The sequence below is a fragment of the Ctenopharyngodon idella genome, chromosome 15, assembly GCF_019924925.1.
Source record: "Ctenopharyngodon idella isolate HZGC_01 chromosome 15, HZGC01, whole genome shotgun sequence".
Taxonomy (NCBI): Eukaryota; Metazoa; Chordata; class Actinopteri; order Cypriniformes; family Xenocyprididae; genus Ctenopharyngodon; species Ctenopharyngodon idella.
This window is the reverse complement of record NC_067234.1, coordinates 28,927,017-28,946,459: the sequence shown is the minus strand read 5'-3', so window position 1 is coordinate 28,946,459 and position 19,443 is coordinate 28,927,017. Positions and strand designations below refer to the sequence as shown.

At 36.9% G+C, this 19,443-nt stretch overlaps 1 protein-coding gene across 1 annotated transcript in view; it reads right to left on the bottom strand.

Annotated features, from left to right (window-relative positions):
• Nucleotides 1–16,254, bottom strand: part of rtn4rl1b (reticulon 4 receptor-like 1b) — a 198,971-nt gene extending 182,717 nt beyond the window's left edge. The window contains exon 1 of the mRNA XM_051863464.1: nucleotides 15,360–16,254. Coding sequence (XP_051719424.1) covers nucleotides 15,360–15,372 — 13 coding nt within the window. The 5' untranslated portion in view covers nucleotides 15,373–16,254. The remainder of the gene's footprint in view (nucleotides 1–15,359) is intronic.
• Nucleotides 16,255–19,443: the final 3,189 nt, after the last annotated feature.

Genomic DNA, 19,443 nt, shown 5'->3' with positions numbered 1-19,443 from the left:
ATCAGCAAGATAATTGCGGCAGCATTGAGAGACTTCATGTGTGGACCACAGCCTTCTGCTAGGTTTTTGTCTTGGTTGTTATTGTGTTTTTCTGTTTGTTTGTGCCGGTATTCATTCAGATAAGAGTGATATGGAACATGGGGAATTTTAGGGGTTGTGTGAGTTCATTAGCATAACAATATTAGCAGGGTTTGAGCAATATCTTAGGAAATGAAAAGCATTATAAATGTAAATTCACTTGAAGGATGATAAACATTACACTCCAATGTTCCAAAAGGGCATTTACACAGCAACGCCATAAAATAATTTTTGGTTTCCCAAAAAATCTTTTAGTGATTAGTCCTCAAAGAACCATTTTTGTGTTTGTGTGTGTGAAGAACATTTTAATATTCTAAAGAGCCTTATTCCGCTATAAAGAACCTTTTGTGGAATGACAAGGTTCCATCTTCATGGAACCATCAATGCCAATAAGGAACCATTATTTTTAAGAGTGTACTATGCCCTGCTGGGAAGCTCAGTTATGTTGTGGAAGATGGTAAGCCATATCCCGAACAGATTAACCAAAATGGTCTGCCAGGTTAACTTCAGTTCATAAGCTCTTTGGCTAGCTGATCAACCTGCTAAACTAGCTTCATCTGTGAAACCAGCTAGCATTGTAAACTGGTTTTAGATGTCTTTTTTTAGTAGCATGGTAATGGGGTTCAAAATGTCCTCTAAATGCAGTCATAGCAATGAAATATGTATTAGATTTTTCACTACTTCCTTTGACTATCAGCGCCATGCTAACTGTAAACTGAAGCTAAAGTTGGAAATAAAGGAAAAGAAGGCCTTGTCGCATCTTGGTTCCATTTGTGTGTAAAAGCTTAAACGGCCCCTTTCGATGACCCTAACCTGCTGTGAATAATGTATAGTATAGTTTCAGAGTAAGCACAAGGTAGTTTCTCTTTCACTAAAGCATTGCACATTTTTCTTGAACCCCAAAGGCAGAGAGCAATAGAAGAGAAGCTTAAATAATGAAACCGTTACAGAGAAAAATGTGACCTGGAAAGGACTGGAGGATAGAAAACACAGCTTTTCTTTTCAGTAGGAAAAAAAAATCTGCTCAATTCATTGAAGTCCAGGACAATCCCTGCTATATGTTGTGTGCTCACAGTTGACAAGATGGCAGCCATCTTGAAAACTATTTTCTATGCTACAGGTTTTCAAAAGGAGTGCATTACACACACATAGCTACATTTTTTCAATGAAAACTACAGTAAAACTGTAATATTGTGAAATATTTTACAATTTTAAGATATAATTTATTCCTATGAAGGCAAAGCTGAATTTTCAGCATCATTACAGTGTCACATGATCCTTTAGAAATCATTCTAATATGCTGATTTGATGCTCAAGAAACATTTCTTATTATTATCAATGTTAAAAAAACAGTTCTTAAGCTTAATATTACACTGTTTACATGACATTTATTTGAAAAAGAAATCTTTTGTAACATTACAAATGTCTTTACTGTCAGTTGATCAATTTTAGCAGAGTATTATTAGACACACACATGATTTTAACCACATTGAACAGCCTTAACTGACCCTCTGTCCTTGCTTAATCATCCTTTGCATACTGCAATCAGAACTTCCTCTCCACTTCTTTCCACTAGTCTGATTTTTCCAGTTTTCCTTTAAATTTCCACTGATGGAAGATCCTCCAGTGAATCTCATCATTTCTTTGTGCCGTGTACTTTTAAAGAAGACTCTCAAAGACGTGAATTAAGCAAAGTAAAATGCAAATACAATCAAAGTGATTGAAATGAAGTTCTCAGCTCCCTTGGTAACGTGAGGTCTTGATGTCAAGCCCAAAGATGGGCGCTAAGGCTTCGGTGAATCCGGCCTTCTGATTGGCCAGCTGAGGTTGGTTGCTGGGCTTTGTGGTGCTGGCAAATTGCAAAAGGCTGCTATAACCTCCTGATCTATTATGGGAGAGAGCAACCGTGACAAAGAATACCAGTTCCCTCCATTAATATCCCGAAATAAGCTAATGTCTGTCCTTGCAGCTGCAGCCTTTGCCTCATTTTCATTTCTCTCTCCATTAAATTTACATTTTATATACATTCTCTTTGGCTCCTCTAAAAATATGTTAATCCACTACAAAATATGCATCTCTGTGGCATCTTTCTTTTGTTGCAATGTTTTTCTTTCATTGCATTACACTGCTCTTTCTCTAGCTCTGTGGTGAGGCGTTTTTTTTGTGGTTTAAATGAAGAGACACAGATGGGGGATAAAACAGGATTTATTGTGGCCTAAAAGCACGACATTCATATGGGAATATGGAAGTGTAAATGAGCTGGTTGGCACGAAGCGTTCACTTGCTCTTCTGTTGTTTGTACTAGATGAATTACTGATATGGCTGTGCTACAAGAGACAAGGGCAAATCTGCTAAACCAATGGCTCTCCCAGAGGTTGTCCTGACACTAAAAGCTTCAATCACACTTGGACTGAAATAGAGTTTAAAGACTTTAGAGTAATGAAAGTAAATAAAAAGCTTCACTACAGGACAAATCAATTACAGCTGCAATCTAGGTCATGTCTTTTTATAGCATTTAAATTGAATGGTCTCAGCATGCAAACATGCAGTATAGCCTCTAGATTACTTATTAATTAATTCAAATTATTATTACTGTACATAAAATAAAATTATTTTTAAAATAAAATGTATGAATCTTATTTAAAAATATTTTACAATATTAATAATAATAAATTACATTAATACGAAATGAATTCCTTATTAATATTATTATTATTAGTAGTAGTAGTAGTAGTAGTATAAAATTAAAAAAAAATTAAATAAAATGTACACATTTAATTAAAAAAATAATAATCCTACTACTACTACTACTATACTACTACTACTAATAATAATAATAGTAATTAAAGATTATATTATTTATTTATTAATACAATTATTTTTAAAATAGATTTTTAAATTTTTTAAGTAAATATCAGTTGCTTTTCCATACTGCCATAATGCTAATGTAGTGGTTGCCAAGGTGTTCTAAGGGATTTTTGTGCATTGCTATATGGTTTCTTGGTGGTTTCTTACACTGTAAAAAGTAATATGCTCTATCTACTCAATAAAATTGTAGGAATAGATTTTTTCTACTGGCCCAGTCGGGCCAGTGGTTCAAATTTTTACTTGTCCCGCCAAAATTTTCACTTGCCCCAAGAAAATGGGCCTATAAAATAAGCCTAGTTATTGTTTTCATTGTTTTTGATACATGTAACCTTAATAAATAGGGTTATAACACCAAAAGATACTAGATTAACTCACTTAAATTTGAAATATTGTTAGACAAATAAACAGTCAAGTAATAAAACAGTAACAAATAATCAAATTACGAGTAATAGCACAAATAAATACAACAGAACAAACATATAAATGTAATAAACGGTGCTTTTCAAGTTTTTCATGTAGGTTTAAACAGGAGATTTTCAGGTAGGCCTACAGAAATTGTAATATAATGTATAATTATTTAACTATAGATTAAAGTTAATCAGTCAAGAGCAGTTACAGATGCATAAATAATGTTTTGAAATGTTGAAAATATAAAACGTTAAATACTGTTATTTGAAATTATTTAAAAAATGAAAAGACACTTTAAACGTGAAATTAAACCTGCCAGTAGGTGGCAGCGAATCACTATTAATGACTGAGTCATTGACATTCAACCGATTCATTCAAACGGCTGATTCATTCAGGAAGTGTTGCTCAGAGACGCAAAACAGTGCTGTGGACTTTGTTTGGAACTATTTTCATAGGCGAAATAGAGCGAAACAGGCGATTTGGTGTCTAAAATGTAAGTCACTTGATATATGGTTCTTGTTCATTAAACTGTATGCTGTATAAAATCAATATCACGTTTGTAATCATGCTGATATTTGTTGAAAAACTGTGCTCTTTGTGTAATATTGATTAACTATATTAAATTATATAAATATAAAAGATATACAGGGGCCCCCTTATCCTGAATTCTGGGTCATTCTAAAGGTATTTTAGTAGACTAAATCATGCAGTGAAAGCATACGCTCTAAATATGCACGCACACTAGTCTAACCTACTAGACTACGTCACATAGTGTATGTGTGCACTCAATGAGTGTGTTTTTGTTTGGTTTTTGTAAAGTGAGGGACATACTTGATAATTTCAGATCGTTTAATCAACAATTACGATATCATAGATAATATATATCGCACACCCTACAGCACTGGCCCGATCGGGCAAGTGACTGTTGCGTCTACTGTCCCGAGCGTTGTTCACACTGGCCCCGGGCCATCGGGCAGTTATTGTCGAGCCCTGACAAGCAATATTATTAATTAAATTCAACATATAAGAATTGAGTTAGATTAATCAAATTAATTCCTTAAAAGTCAACCATTTAAAATGTGTAAAATTAGCAAACACCATTAAAAAAACACAAGTCAAACTGCCCAACAAAATGAAACACTGATCACCATAATAGTGACCAAACATTTTCAATAAAATCAACATCAACATCTAAACCTCTGTTAATTCTTGTGTTTCTTTTTTCTTCAGTGATTCTGCTTGTTATTATCAGCTGTCTTTAATGTTGGCAATAAAAAATAAAGAGTTTTTAATTCATGTTTGACATCTGTCTGTTATTCAGATATTTTTGTTTAAATTTTCATTTTAAATGGTAGACATTTAAGGAATTAATTTTGATTAATTCTAACTCAATCCTATTTGTTGAATTTAATTAATAATATTGCTTGTAATCTGTTGCCAAAATTTTATGTAGATATAGCGTATTACTTTTTACAGTGTGGCCCATGTCAAAAGAGCCCATCCACAGGTTTCTATGATTTTTGTGGTCATCAGATATGGATTGCAATAAAGGTGAGTCACAGGTAGCACAGAGAGGATTGCACTCCCATAGCAATGTGCGCATTGAATATCTCACACTGTTCCAGAAACGACTGCAGTCTCATTCCAATCTCAAGCTGAGTGGGCTCCAGTATTAATGAAAAAGCTGATTACATATCTGTATATCATTTTCAACCTACTCCATATCCAAGGAAAGAAACATTGTGCATGTATGCTTTCATTTGAATGCCTTTTTGTTCTAAGAACAATGCAGTTTGGGATGAAAAGATAAGTGATGCATGCTTTTTCTGTGGATTTTCATTATTGTTGCAAGCTAACATTGCTTTACTGTATCCTTTATTAAAAGGTACCAGGTGTTTAGAGAGTGCACAAAGATACAGAGATATAGAGGTAAAGAGAATGGGATACAAGCAATGCAGAACAAGTATCATTAGTTGTATTTTGAATCCACAGTAAATCAGAGTATCTTTTCTTTGTTGTTTTTTGTATTGTATGCAGGAATATCTCTTCATGTGGCCTTCACACTGCTGTTGAGAGCTTAATTCAGACCTTGACATCATTCACACTGATTCAGGGCAGGGTTGTACAATCAGAATTTAATTGAGAATTGCTTTTAAATTAGCAAAACAGGATACAGAAATGAATACAAATTTAAATCATAGAAAGTAGAACATAGATTTAAAACAGAACACAACTGTGTGCCGCAACTGTGTGTGTAAAGGGCACATAGGTTTCCAGGGGTTTGGTTTTAGGTGGCAATATTTGCCAAACTCAGTATGTGTTGGGAGATTTAATCTACGGTTTATTTGGACAGGAAGCATTTTAACATTTTATGACCTGCCCTAATGTCAAAATGGTAACATATGAGACATGCAAGCATACAGTGGCTTGTGAAGACAATCTAAGAGTGGATGTTTGCAGCAGTACCTTTGTTGAAGTAAATATATTCGTGTTTTCTGCCTTTTCAGTCACAAAAGTGTATCGTAAAATCTTGTGATATTGTCTTATAAACAATCAAACAAAATTTTATTGCTCAAAGACTGGTCTCTCATAACTTGAAAACTTGAAATCTAACAGAGAACTTAGTCTCAGATGATTCTCCAAAAAAATCCCTTTGACACAAATGTTGACATACAGTAAGAGTAAATAGCTATAAAAAGGAATGGATTACATAGCGTTTGGTTTTGGAAGAATTAGATTTTATTCTAGGGAGTATCTGAACAATTTGAAATATTGTTGAAATCTCTTCTGAACTTCTAGAGCAGTTGTTCTCAACCTTTTTGACTCCAACATAATATTCAAAGGTCCCACCGTCCCCCTATATAGGCTAAGATATTTTCAGTATCTCTGCCATAATTATGAAGAAACTGATTGCTTTAAAAAATTGTAATTAACATTAATGTGGAGTATGTGCTCTTAAAAATAGAGGTTCTATGAAGAACTTTTAACATCCATAGAACCTTTCCATTCCACAAAAGGTTCTGTAGTAGAAAGATTATTTAAATTGTTAAAGGCTTAGTTCACCCAAAAATGAAATTTCTGTCATTAATTACTCACCCTCATTTCATTCCAAAACCGTAAGACCTTCGTTCATCTTCAGAACACAAAGAGATTTCCAAGAGCTTTCTGACCTCCCAATAGACAGCAACGTCATAACAAATTGCAAGGACCAGAAAGGTAGTAAAGACATGGTTAAAATAGTCAAAGTGACTACAGTGGTTCAACCTTAATGTTATGAAGCGATGAGGAAACTTTTTGTGCGCAAAAATGAACAAAAATAATGACTTTATTCAACAATCTCTTCTCTTCCCTGTCAGTCTCCTATGCTGCTCACGTTGTAAACACAGTGCAGTGCTTCCTGGTTCTACGTCAGAATGCCGACTCATTATTGGTCAGCTCCTGTGTCAGCATCACACGCATTCGTCGTGGTGCACATGTGTACAGCGTCGACCAATACTGTCACATAGACTATTTTAACGCTGTCTACAGGGAGGTCAGAAAGCTCTCAGATTTCATCAAAAATATCTTAATTTGTGTTCCGAAGATGAACGAAGGACTTACGGGTTTGGAACGACATGAAGGTGAGTAATTAATGACATTTTTGGGTGAACTAACCCTTTAAGTCATCCTATGGAACATTTGGAAGTTGGGGTCTGAGGACCCCTAGTTGAGAACCACTATTCTAAACTGAGATTATTTGGATGAAAATTCTCCATTCGATCTCATTTGAGATGTTAAATTTATCTCACTTGTTATTTTTCTTCCATACAGCTATTTTCCTCCGTGTATAAGGTTAAACATGGATATGGCCATATTAGCTTTTAAAAGGAGATAAACAGGCTCATTCTGCCCCCAGGAGGACTGTGTGCCCGACACCCCACTGTAGAGTTATTGATAGAATATCTTGGAGGGAATGCTGATCTTTGTATTGGCTTCAATCATACAATGAAGATCCTTCAGGCAAGAGAAGGCCTTATAACACAGAGGAATTGCTTCTTATTTGGTGCTTTTTCTCAGGGCCTCAATCACTCACTCATTCATTCAATCTAAGAAGCAAAATCTGAAACAATGCCCAGCGATGACTGAGATTCCTTCTATGGCCTCAATCCAAGATGATGATCAGGTTTGTCTCAACATAAAGAAAGTGACTATTATCCAATTCACATCCAGTTTCTATATTATGTCTCATCTCATAGAAGAAAGCACGGATAGAAGTAGAGAACCAGGAGAGAAGTGAGAGAGTGAAATGAGGCAAACAAAAGGGTCAGTTCATAGTCTCTGGCTATTATAAGCTCCATGCTGAGAGTTTTATAATTAAACAAACCCATAAAAGAGACTTCCATCAGAGGCAAAGATTTTTCCAAAATTACACTGGATTGCTATGCTGATACTGTTTCCATAATCTGCATTAAGGTCGGCACAGTAGGAACATAAAACCAGCATTATCATGAGAAATGAACAGATTCTGAAGGTCACTTTGCGAACACGGTTATAACAAAAACAGAGAGCATGACTTAGGCGTGTGTCTATGTGTGAGCTTATCCTTGCATGTACATTGATTTATGCACTGTACCGTACAATATATCTTTGCATGGCTGCTTCAATTCGCACATGCTCTCTCTGGAATTTACGTGTCTCCCCGATGATTATCCAGTTCCTCAGCCAGCGCCATCCACATGTCATGTGTTAGTAGTGCAATGTGACAGATGCCAGCCAAAGCCTGCAGGGAGGATAGCATCCGTGTCTCAGTACTCACTGGTCATGGCACTATGGGACTGAAAGCATCTCTCGGGCGTATCTGTCAGTGGAGCGTTAGAACGCTTGGGACGACTGTCAACACTGTTGCACTGTCATATCCTTTCAGGCCATCATGCAATTTTTTTTTTGAAGGGGCACCAGTGGTAATTCTGGCTTACTTAGGTTTGTAGGCCAGATAAGATATACACCTTAAGATATACATACCTCAGTTTTGGGGTCACGGTTCGGTTTCGGTACAATAGGAAAAATGGTCACACTTTAGTTTTAGCATCCAATTCTCACTATTAACTTCTGCTTCAATAAACCCCTAATTACTGCTTATTAGTTAGTAAGGTTGTTAAGTTCAGGTATTGGGTAGGATTAAGGGAGGTAGAATAAGAATTTTTGTTGTTGTTGTTGTTGTTGTTTTTGAACAAACAGTACTGCAAATTACAGTTTGTTCCACCTAGCGGCATTTAGTCCCCCCTGAGGTAGTTTGTACAGTACAGCCTTCTTTAGTGTATTAAGCACTAAGCAGTAAACAGAATGCACTCTTACATAGGTCAAATTTTTTTTGCAGGGCTAATAAAAAACAAAAGGTATTTGGTCACAATCAGCTACAAAACTGAAAAGCATCTTGTGTTATAAAAGTACAAAATAAACAAATGTTACAATTTGCTCCACTTAAACTATATTTAAACATTCAAAGCTTAAGCCCAAACCTCCAATACTTAATTTTCACCGTTCCGCTCCATTTCGCCCACAGTTGAGAGCGTGAGCCCTTCAATGTATAGGCCCTTATCCTTTGTCCGTGAGCACAGAAAAACACATTCGACGCATGTGTGCATCTAGAGGACTGGTTTTCAAGCAGTCATTCGCACATGTGCTGTTCTTCTTCTGCTCTTTTTCTTGTGCCGGTTAGCAAAAAGTGTCGCATTACCGCACACGCCCCCTTCTGGATTGGAGCGTGGATCGCCTGTGACTGACTGTATTCGTCATCTAACTCCATGAACCGAAACGAGACATCTGTACTGTACAGTTCGGGACGAATACATGTGCCTAATATATATGTATATATATATATATATATATATAATATGCGTTAAATATTCTATAAATATTCTACACTTTTCATGCAACACTAAGCTGAAACAATCCTTCGTTCAAACATCTGATGGCATGTGCCCAAGTTGAAAGGGGATGACGTCTTTTTACCACCTCCCTTCCTTTCTAATCTACTCATCTCCTAACATCAACGGACCTTACGTTGACATTGACCTTTCCACCGCAATTAGTCACTTAATCAGAAATTAATTATTAATATTAACAAAACCAACAGGGCTTAGGGTTGTTTGTCTCTCTTACCTCATTATCATCCACTAATGACCAAGCCAGCATCTCATTTCCACTCCAAAGACAGAGGAGAGATATTTGTGCTGAGATTTCAGGTGTTGGTAAAGGGCACTTACAGATGCCACATGCTACGCTGGAGACTTCCTCCCTTCTGGACACCACAGCAGCCAGGAAATGTGTATTTAATTACAGTTTGTGTATGAATTATGAGTTAATGAGAACATTGTTGCAAGACAAAATGTCAGGTACAGGCATCTGGATTGCAAACTCATTCTTATAAATTATAATGTACAGTCATCAGTCTAATGCCAGTGAAAGTCACCCTTATGGAGAGTAAAAACAAAACACTAGGTTCATTTGTCTATGTAGAAGCAAAACGAGCACATAAAATTTGAATAAATCATTCATCCTAACCAAGTGTGTCCTGTGCCCGGTTTGAACTGGTCAAAAGGTGCACAAAGATGAGGGTATAAGTAGAAAATGACACTCATTAAAATACCACTTCCTGTGCTACTAATTACTTATAATTACCGAAAGCAGGAATGATAAGAATTTATGTCCCATGGGACAGGGTAAGATGACAGGCGATGCCGCTTGCTGGCCTCTGCGCTCATCCTTTTGTCATTCAGTGAGTGTCCTTCAGGAAATGAGCTGTTTGGCATGCAGAGAGGTCTGAGGCATGTTTCATAGCTGTGTGGTAATTGAAGTCCAGTGATGTGATCAGAGCATATGTATTACTACACTACTGAATTACACTGAGCTGAGAAAAAAAAATGACATATTAGACTTTATTCTTTCTCTTCAGATGGGTTCCTAAGATTAATCAAAAAATATCTTTAGCCAATTAAAAAAAAGTTGCTAACATTTTATGTTTTTCTTAATAAAGAATAGTGTGCATATTTGACAAACTGTGGAATTTACAGTGCTTAAGGGAAATAATATTGACCTCTGGATGACGAATAGATGAAATATCAGATTGATCAGAATCAAGTATTCCAGAGCACTGCGTAATAGAGTGCAAGAGTACTCCTCCACTTTTTCAGCAGCCTTGGTTCCGGAAATATTTCTCCCATAGTTATTTTTAAAAAGTCTTCATTTAAGAGTTACAAGCCACAAACCAAACCAACTAGCAACAAAGTAAATCACAACATTACATACTTTGATTTGAAGCAAAAAAGTATTTGAAAATTGGACAAAAAGAATGTGTACTTAAAGGGGACCTATAATGCCCCTTTTACACGATGTAATATAAGTCTCTAGTGTCCCCAGAATGTCTGTGAAGTTTCAGCTCAAAATACCCCACAGATCATTTATTATAGCGTCAAATTTGCCCCTATTTGGGTGTGAGCCATGTCCCTTTAAATGCAAATGAGCTGCTGCTCCCGGCTGCTTTCCAAAAGAGGGTGGAGCTTTAACAGCTCGTGCTTCAGTTGCTCAACAACAACAAAACTGGAGAATCTCACGCAGCCAAAATGACGATTGTCAGTAACGGTCATTGTTCAAACCGGAGTCGGACACTGATGGAGAGACTTAGGAAGAAGTTACAACTTTTAGAATGCAATTGGACATTTCTGAATGGTTAGTGGATAAATTTATGTAGTTGCTGTGGAGTTGATTCAACTCATCGACTAGCATGTGCCGTCATGTTAATCTTTTGTGCAAATCCAGCATTGAATTGACCCTCGTTTGTGAAGCAGTCCGGAGTAAAATGACAACATGGCAACAACACTCTACTACAACAACTCTTCCTCTTCTCTAAAGCAGCCCAACATGGCCTCGCCCCCTTTGTTGCGTGTTCTCAAGGGCAGGGTTTATGTAAATTTTAGGGTTAGTGATGTCACTAACCTGGGAAGAAGCTCGTTGTAGTCCCTACCAGCCGTTTGTTGTAGTCCTTAAACAGCGATTTCTTTAAAAGAAAATATCTCCCTTTGCATTGAACTTTGAGCGTTGTAACTCTCCAGATGCTCAAAAAGCAACATTACACACTAACTAAAGTTAAAAAAGTGAAATCATAATCAACCATCCCTTTAACAGCTTTAATGAGGGAAAAAACTACAATCCCATGAAGCTTTGCGAATGACAATCATTAAAAACAATGGAGAAATATGAAACTATTGATTTAAAGATGTTGATTACATATATAAAAAAATATATTTTACATTTATCGCAAAATATGCATATTATGCATACAAATACTTAAATAGTTTGAGAATGTAGGGAACATATTCGCAGTGCTTTATGGTGGGTGGGTGGACGCTAGAGTGTTCTTGCTGCGATTCTCTGATTGGTGGAGATTTTTTATTAAATAAGTTGAAATAATGCAGTCTAATGGCTTCAACAAAAGCACATACCATCGATTAACAACCTTGTAGATCACAGTAGGTCTGTCAGTAAAGGTTCATAAGTTATAGTTAAAAATCAATTTCCCTGTGGAGAAAATGAATGGGATTTTAACTTCAAGAACCCAACTGTTGCACTCTATAACATTGATTATGTCAAAAGAAAATGTACTGCTATCACTCTTTTAATATTGAATGACACTGTTGTGAAAATGAGAAAATGATGCTGAAGATTGATTGTGGTAAACATTTAAGCGTTAAATGTGAAGTGTGTCATTTTTATTGTTAATGTATATTACAGTTACTATAAGTAAGCCATCATAAACACTTTGGCTCTGTGGCTCTTTGAGCTGTCCGACATATCAACTTCTGGCTCAACCAATGGAGTGCGTTTTTGGACAGGACTACCTTTTTGGTAGAACAAAGTCTTTCAGAAACCTGTTTGAAAACAGTCATTATGTTTGCGGTTTCGTTGGTGCTGGAAATTACAAATAATAAGGGGAAGCCCAAATAACAGCTGAGCAGGTGCAGGCTGTAAAGGTTGTCTCTAGTTACTCTGTATTTCAGTCTGGGGGTGTTTGTGGTGATGAGTGAAGGTCTCAGAAATGGAGAATATGAGCAGCTGTGCAGGAGAGTGGTGTCAGGCCACAGGTGTTCCCTCTTTTGCTTACCAACTGCCGCTTCCCTCTCCCATCCATCTGCCCATAACAACATTGTCTAGGATCACGTCTGAATACCAACTTTCTCCACTCACAGCTGCATAATCATAGCTAATCCACAAAAGAGTTATTTCTCTCATTTTTTTGCAGGGAAAATCTCCTTGGTTTGCTTGCAGGTGTGGGTTATGCCTTTTTGTTTTGTGCACAACGTAGAAACGAACTGGATCAACTCGAGCACAGAATATATTTGTCACCAGATGTAGATCAGGCTGGATTTCTGAGCCTGACAATGTTTCAAGGCTGAATTTTAAAATGAGGCCATTCTCTATACTGACAACTCAGCACAACAAACCAATTATAGTCTGAAGCACTGCCTTCAGATAAGCTTCAGAAATCTGAATATACAGTACCATGTAGCATCATATATACATGTTTCAATTTAAATAACTGTCAGAAAAAGTGCAAGCAGAAGATAGAGAGAAACAGAAAGACAGAAAATAGGAGGCGGGCTAAGAGATGGGCAGGATAAGTGTGGCTGCACTTTATATTTAACCAACCGAGACCAAAACATGCCTGTGTGAGTTTAAGTTGGTTTGGGAGGAAATTGAGGAAAAAATGTCAGAAAATTGGACCTCTTGCTAGAAGAAACAGCACAGCCCTGCTGAGAGTGGCACACAGGGCACTGCCACACAACCAGTTAGGCCGGACGTTTCTGGAAAATGTCACACCAGTGCAAAGCGTCCAATAAATTCACTATTTTCTCACTGTTTTCTGTTTATGCGCCATAGACACAACAGAAAACTACTGCAGAATTTTTCTGTAATTTCTAATGCACTCTGAAGTGAAAGACCAATTAATACCCAACAGAGCAAAGAAACCTCATTAGCCTAAAAGCAACTCATCTGACTTATAAAAACAAATTTTCTTCATAATTACAAAAAATCTGCACCACACAAATAATAAAACCCAACACAGTCACTCAACTGGATGACCTTATCATTTGTGATGCTGTTGATCATTGTTGCCAGTGGTATCCATTTTGTTGAAGCCAATTTACAGGTCTTATTTATTGGTGATATTGAGGAGCATAGTAACACATGGGTGAGATGTAAAACTTTTTTTTTTTTCATTTTCAAGGTCATCTTGTGGGGACATTTTTGGTCCACATGAGAAAAACAGCTTATATATCATACAGAATGATATTTTTTGAAAATGTAAAAAGGTTTCTGTGATGGTTGTGTTTAGGGGTAAGGTTAGGAGATACAGTTTGTACAGTATAAAAGTCATTATGTCCATGGAAAGTCCCCATTAAACATGGTACACCCAACGTGTGTGTGTGTTCGAAAGTTTGAGGTTGATAATATTCACAATGACTTTTCATTTAGATACAGCCGTTAAAACAATGAGACTTCTCAATGAGTTGGTAAAAAGAATGATTACAGTGTGTCCCAAAATATGCGGGACCAAATGTCTCCAAAAAGATGCTGCAAACCTACACTAGAGGTAGCGGTTTACTTCGAGGTAAATGAAAATCAGATCCAAATCAGTTCAAAAACCAACCACTGTTCTCATATCTGCACCACAGGCTCCTCACAGGCATTCATAAGGGGTCTTTAGCGTGCCGGTGAGAGGCTTGATAGATGTGTTTTGTTCCTACGTCAAGTCTATTGAAATAACAATTGTCTCTGTGTTAAGCTTTGGGCCTCCTCCAAGGAAATTCGGTTTTCCTAACTGACTCGCTATACACAGTTATAGCAGTCAGCAACCTCAGAGCTTGTGATAGTGCCATGCAAAAGATCTAGAGATGATTAAAAGTGGGGGAAATTGAAATGGGGCAAGTGAAATGTCATAGTAATCTTTAAACAGTAAGATTTATGATCTGTTTAATCGCATATGATTTGATCTAGTGCAGGGGTTGTCAATTCTGATCCTGGCACTGCACATTTTAGATGTCTCCTTTATCTGACACACCCTGTTCAGCTCTTGGAGCCTCTACTAAAGAGCCGACGATATACATCAGGTGCGTTAAATAAGGATCACTGCTGGGATACTCCCGGACCAGGACTGACAATCACAGATCTAGTGAAAACAAGTCTTTGCAATGATCTGCAGGTCATTCAACTGTCTCCCACTGACAGCTCCATCACTAACCAGTTAAACTATAGACTTACTATTGACTCCTTACACTTCATCATTTGATCATAAACAATGTCCATAAATAATTGTGACAGACTGTCGGAGCCAAACCTGTTTAACCCACCAAGAGAAATATATTGGAGCTAGGCAGACAGCACAATGCTTTCAGATGAAAAACCGGCCATAAACTGCAGTGCGGCACCCACCACTAGCATCTTAAGAAAATATTTCATGATATGATGATGAATATTTTAAACACATCTGCTTTACGCTGAGCTTACCCGGGGGCAGACACGCATGATTCTGGAAAGATGATCATGGATGAGATCTGTACTTAACAGCCTTTTACATAAACTTTCAAAACCTTATATACTGCAACAAGCATCCTTATTTGTATGTATATAAAAAAATCATTACATTTATAAAAAAAAAAAAATAAGACTTTATAGTTTTTGCAAATACTGCAACAAGCGTCTTTATCTATAATAAAAAACCCTTTATGACATGAAGAACAGCTCAAATAGGAACATATATTTAAAAAAAAAAAATAAATAAATAAATAAATGTATTAATTACAAATATCCACCTAGCATGGAGTGATTCCACACAACCTATACATTCTCATCTTTATTTAGAAAAAACAAAAAACAATATTCAAGTATAAATAGGCTATTCTCAAAATCAAAATTCAACTTCTGTCTATTTAAAAACAGCAGGGATAAAAGTTTTAAATGGCACTTACCCCGTTTAAACATGTTGGATATTGTTAATTCTCTGTCTGTCCACTCAGGTTCATTTATTCTTGTATTCCAGACGTCACACTGTCAGTAAGATGCCAAGCGATCTATCAAACGCTGTCTGATTTAATCAGAATACATAAATGTATGTACTCCTATAGCTCAGAGGGGACTTCTCACTGAATTTCAATTAGGCTAATTTATTGCAGTGCTGATGTCCATCTCATCCTGTGTGGTCCCGAGCAAATATTTCACAAGATGCAACTGAGAGCAGTCCAAAAGGAGAGGAACACATTCTGCAGTATTAATTGTTGTTATCCAGTGAATAGATTAAGCAGGGGCACCTGGTGGTGTAGTTCAGCTCTCAGCGACCCTCACGTAACAAGCAGTATTGTAGTATATTATCCAAAATGCTCTAAAAGCTCTTATTGCAAGATACTGACACGTTTGAAATTCGGTTATCCCTCTAAAACACAGACTGTTGAGTAAATTCAGCAGATGGTCCTCAATCCGAGCCGCGGCAACTCTGGTGACGGTCTCTCGTGCACTCTTCAGAGACACTCTAAGCCGAACTATGGGGAGGTGTCCCGCTGCCTCCATACAAAATCTCCAACAATCCACCTTTTTGAAAGCATTTCGTCCAGATATTTCGGGTTTCGGGACACAGACAAATCACATACATGAGCGTTACACCTTCACATATCGAGCGCGGTGAGTGAGTGGCTCGAGAGTCGAGTGGCGGAATGGACAGATGATGCGCTCCAGCTGAGAGATGCGCGTGCCTGTGATACCTCAGAGCTGATGGGGCTCTCAATCCACTTATGGACCGTTCTTCCTCTCTCTCCCTCTCTCCCCAAAATAATCTGACATTACCATGTGTTGGTTTAGTGTTTGATATATTCTTGTTTAGAGCTCGATTAATTCTCTCTCTCTCTCTCTCTCTCTCTCTCTCTCTCGGTCTTGCTCTTATTCTGTCTCTACACTGTAAAAAAATAATTTTCATTATTTATCACAATTTTTTTTTTCTTTTGTCAAATCAACTTAGATAATTAATGTGGTTCAGATGACATAATATGTTGAGTTTCTGTTGATTAAACCAATCGCCATAATTGTATTGACTCAAATTTTAAAGGGATAGTTCACCCAAAAATGAAAATGATCCCATGCAGGCGCGCCGTTGACACGGGGGACAGGGGGGTCAGGACCCCCGCAGTTTTGAAAAGACAGAAATCGACCCCCGCACTTTTGATAAGGGCTGCTTCAATCAGTCACACTATATCATCTTTTAGCTTAGGATATTTTCTTTCAAATGAGACCATTTTCACGTTTCTGTGAGCTTTCGTTCGTAAATAATCAACTGTTTTGTCGCAGATGTGAACAGGAAATGCGCTCTCGAACGGAGAAACGCGATATCCAAACAATCGATCAAAGCGTGCTAACGTTTTAGGACAGGTCGATGGTATATAAATCATGCCCGAACGTTAGCGTTTGTCAATCAAGCCAAACCATCCATTCAGAAGAAATTTGACACTTTAAGGTAAGGAGGCTGATCTCTCAGGTTGACGCGCAAGCTGGCTTGACTGAAGTTTTCGTGAGGATATAGTTTATGGACTGTTTTGATTTCGGTAATTACATCTAGAAAGGTAAAAGCATTGATGGCATCTATAAAAGAGATATCTGAAAGCGAAACGAAAGTGATTATTGCCTCGACCAGCGACGCAGTGGGGAGGACGCATGAGAGGAGACCTGCGCGTTTAATTGGTATGTGTATACTGTAATACTGCATTTACAATGCATATCAGTGGCGTGCACTTTGATCGCGAAAGTGAAAGTGCCCTTTGCGGTCGTATCGCGGTGCCCCCGCGTTCCCATTTCTCCCCCTCGGAACGCGATTTCTACCGCGGGAGAACAATACCCACCCCCCCACCCCCGGAACGCAGTTTGGTCCCCCCCCCCCCCCCACTTTGAAAATGTCTCCTGCGCCCCTGATCCCATGATTTACTCACCCTCAAGCCATCCTAGGTGTAGAATTAATGAACTATCCCTTTAAGGCAACCAGGTAACTTACTTTTTTAAGTTAAACCAACAATTCTTTTTTACAATGTAGTAGGCAAACGTTGAATACAATCTTGCATATATATATATATATATATAAATATATATATATAGTATGGTTCTTGGCACGTAATCATAGGGGAACCACTTTTGGTGCTCTACAGCACCTTTGTCAAATGGTGCTATGTAGAACTCATAAGAGGTGCCATATTGCATTTTATTTCTTCAACAAAAATGTTGCTAAACAGCACCAACAGTGGTTCTTTGGCTCATAAAGAACATTGAAAGGGGCTTAACAGGTTCTTATGGCAGTGGTGCAATATAGCACCTTAACCACCCCAAAGAACCACTGAAGAACCATACAGGGGCTTAACAGGTTCTGTATACGGTAGCGGTGCTATATAGTACCTCAGTCATCCCAAAGAACTGGTGAAGAACCACTGAAGCACCGAGAGTTGGTGCTATACAGCACTTAAAGTGGTTCCCCTATGATTATGAGCCAAAGAACCACTTTTAGTACTATATAGCACCTTTTTTATATATATATATATATATATATATATATATATATATATATTACAATTAAAAAAAAAAATAAAACTACAATAAAATAATAAAATAATTAGATAATATAAACTTAAACTAAATCACATCATTATCCAATTTGAAGTCAATTTTGGCCATTATTGTAAGGGAATGATTTCTCAATTAGGCCTAAACAATGCCTATGTATTTTATATGGCAATATGTAAATTAATTCTATTCCATTAAAATATTTAATCCTCCCATGCATGCATGTGTCACGATTATGTTCTGTTTGGTTGTTCCTGTCATTGCTATATTAGTTCTCGTTAGTCTCTATGGTTACTAATCAGTTAGTCCTCATCCAGCTGTTCCCATTTAGTTCCCTTATGTTCCTTGTGTATAAATACTTCCTGCTTGGTTCAGTTTGTTGTCGGTCATCGTTTATGTTTAAGTGGTTGTGTTAATATTATTCTCCACAGAACTCCTGTGTTTCTGTCAGTGGATTTAATAAAGACGGTTTTGTTTATTCTCCTTTGTCATGCGATGTATATACACAACCAAATCGTTACAGCATACATGAGGAGCTACATCAAATTTAATTAAGATATACAACTACTACTACAAAAAACAAAAACAAAAAAAAACATAACATGCTAAAAGGTTACCATTTGGGCCAGATGTCTTTTGGAAAAGAGTTTTTTTAGTAAAATAAATTGTAGCCCATGTAAACACATGCATAACTATTATATTTATCAAAGATTAAATATATATATATATATATATATATATATATATATTTTTTTTTTTGTGTGTATTTATTTGTCTGGCCCTTTCACCTCTGTCTGTAGTTTGTACATGCAGGAACACTTGAAACCACTGATTCATTCACTGTGAAGGAGACTGGTGACTCAAGCTATAGCACTTCTGTCTCCATTCACAGGCAGACACACCAGGCGAGAGAGCACAGATGGAGATGAGGAGTCATGAAAGAATTTGATTAATGAGGAGACTGCAGGCTGTGAGAATGACAACACCTAAGCACCAACCCTGTTTGTGTTTAGAAAGCTTAATTTTGTTAAATGCTGACATTTTTCTTATAGTTTCAGTCCTATAAGTTTCAGATATGCATACAGGAGGCTAATGCAGGGATTCCCAACCGGCTACTGTATCTATATAAATAAAATGTAAAAATATTATAAAAAGATTTTGCTTTGTTAATTCTACAGACAGAATTTACAACTTTAAAATACAAAAACAAAACTAAATTTGCATTTAGCCTTACAAAGTAGCTAATTGAATGGAAAATGTGTCTCTTCAAGTTTTTACATCTATCATTACTCAATGTCATACAATGACAATTTCAAAACTTTTGTACAATGGCAATATAAAAGCAATGTATTTAATTTGGGAAACAACTTGCTTTTGATTTTTTATAAAAGTGAATAAATAGTCGCCTTTTTATTTTAAGAAAGGGGTCCTCCTTGGCATCAAAATGTCAGAAAACGTTTT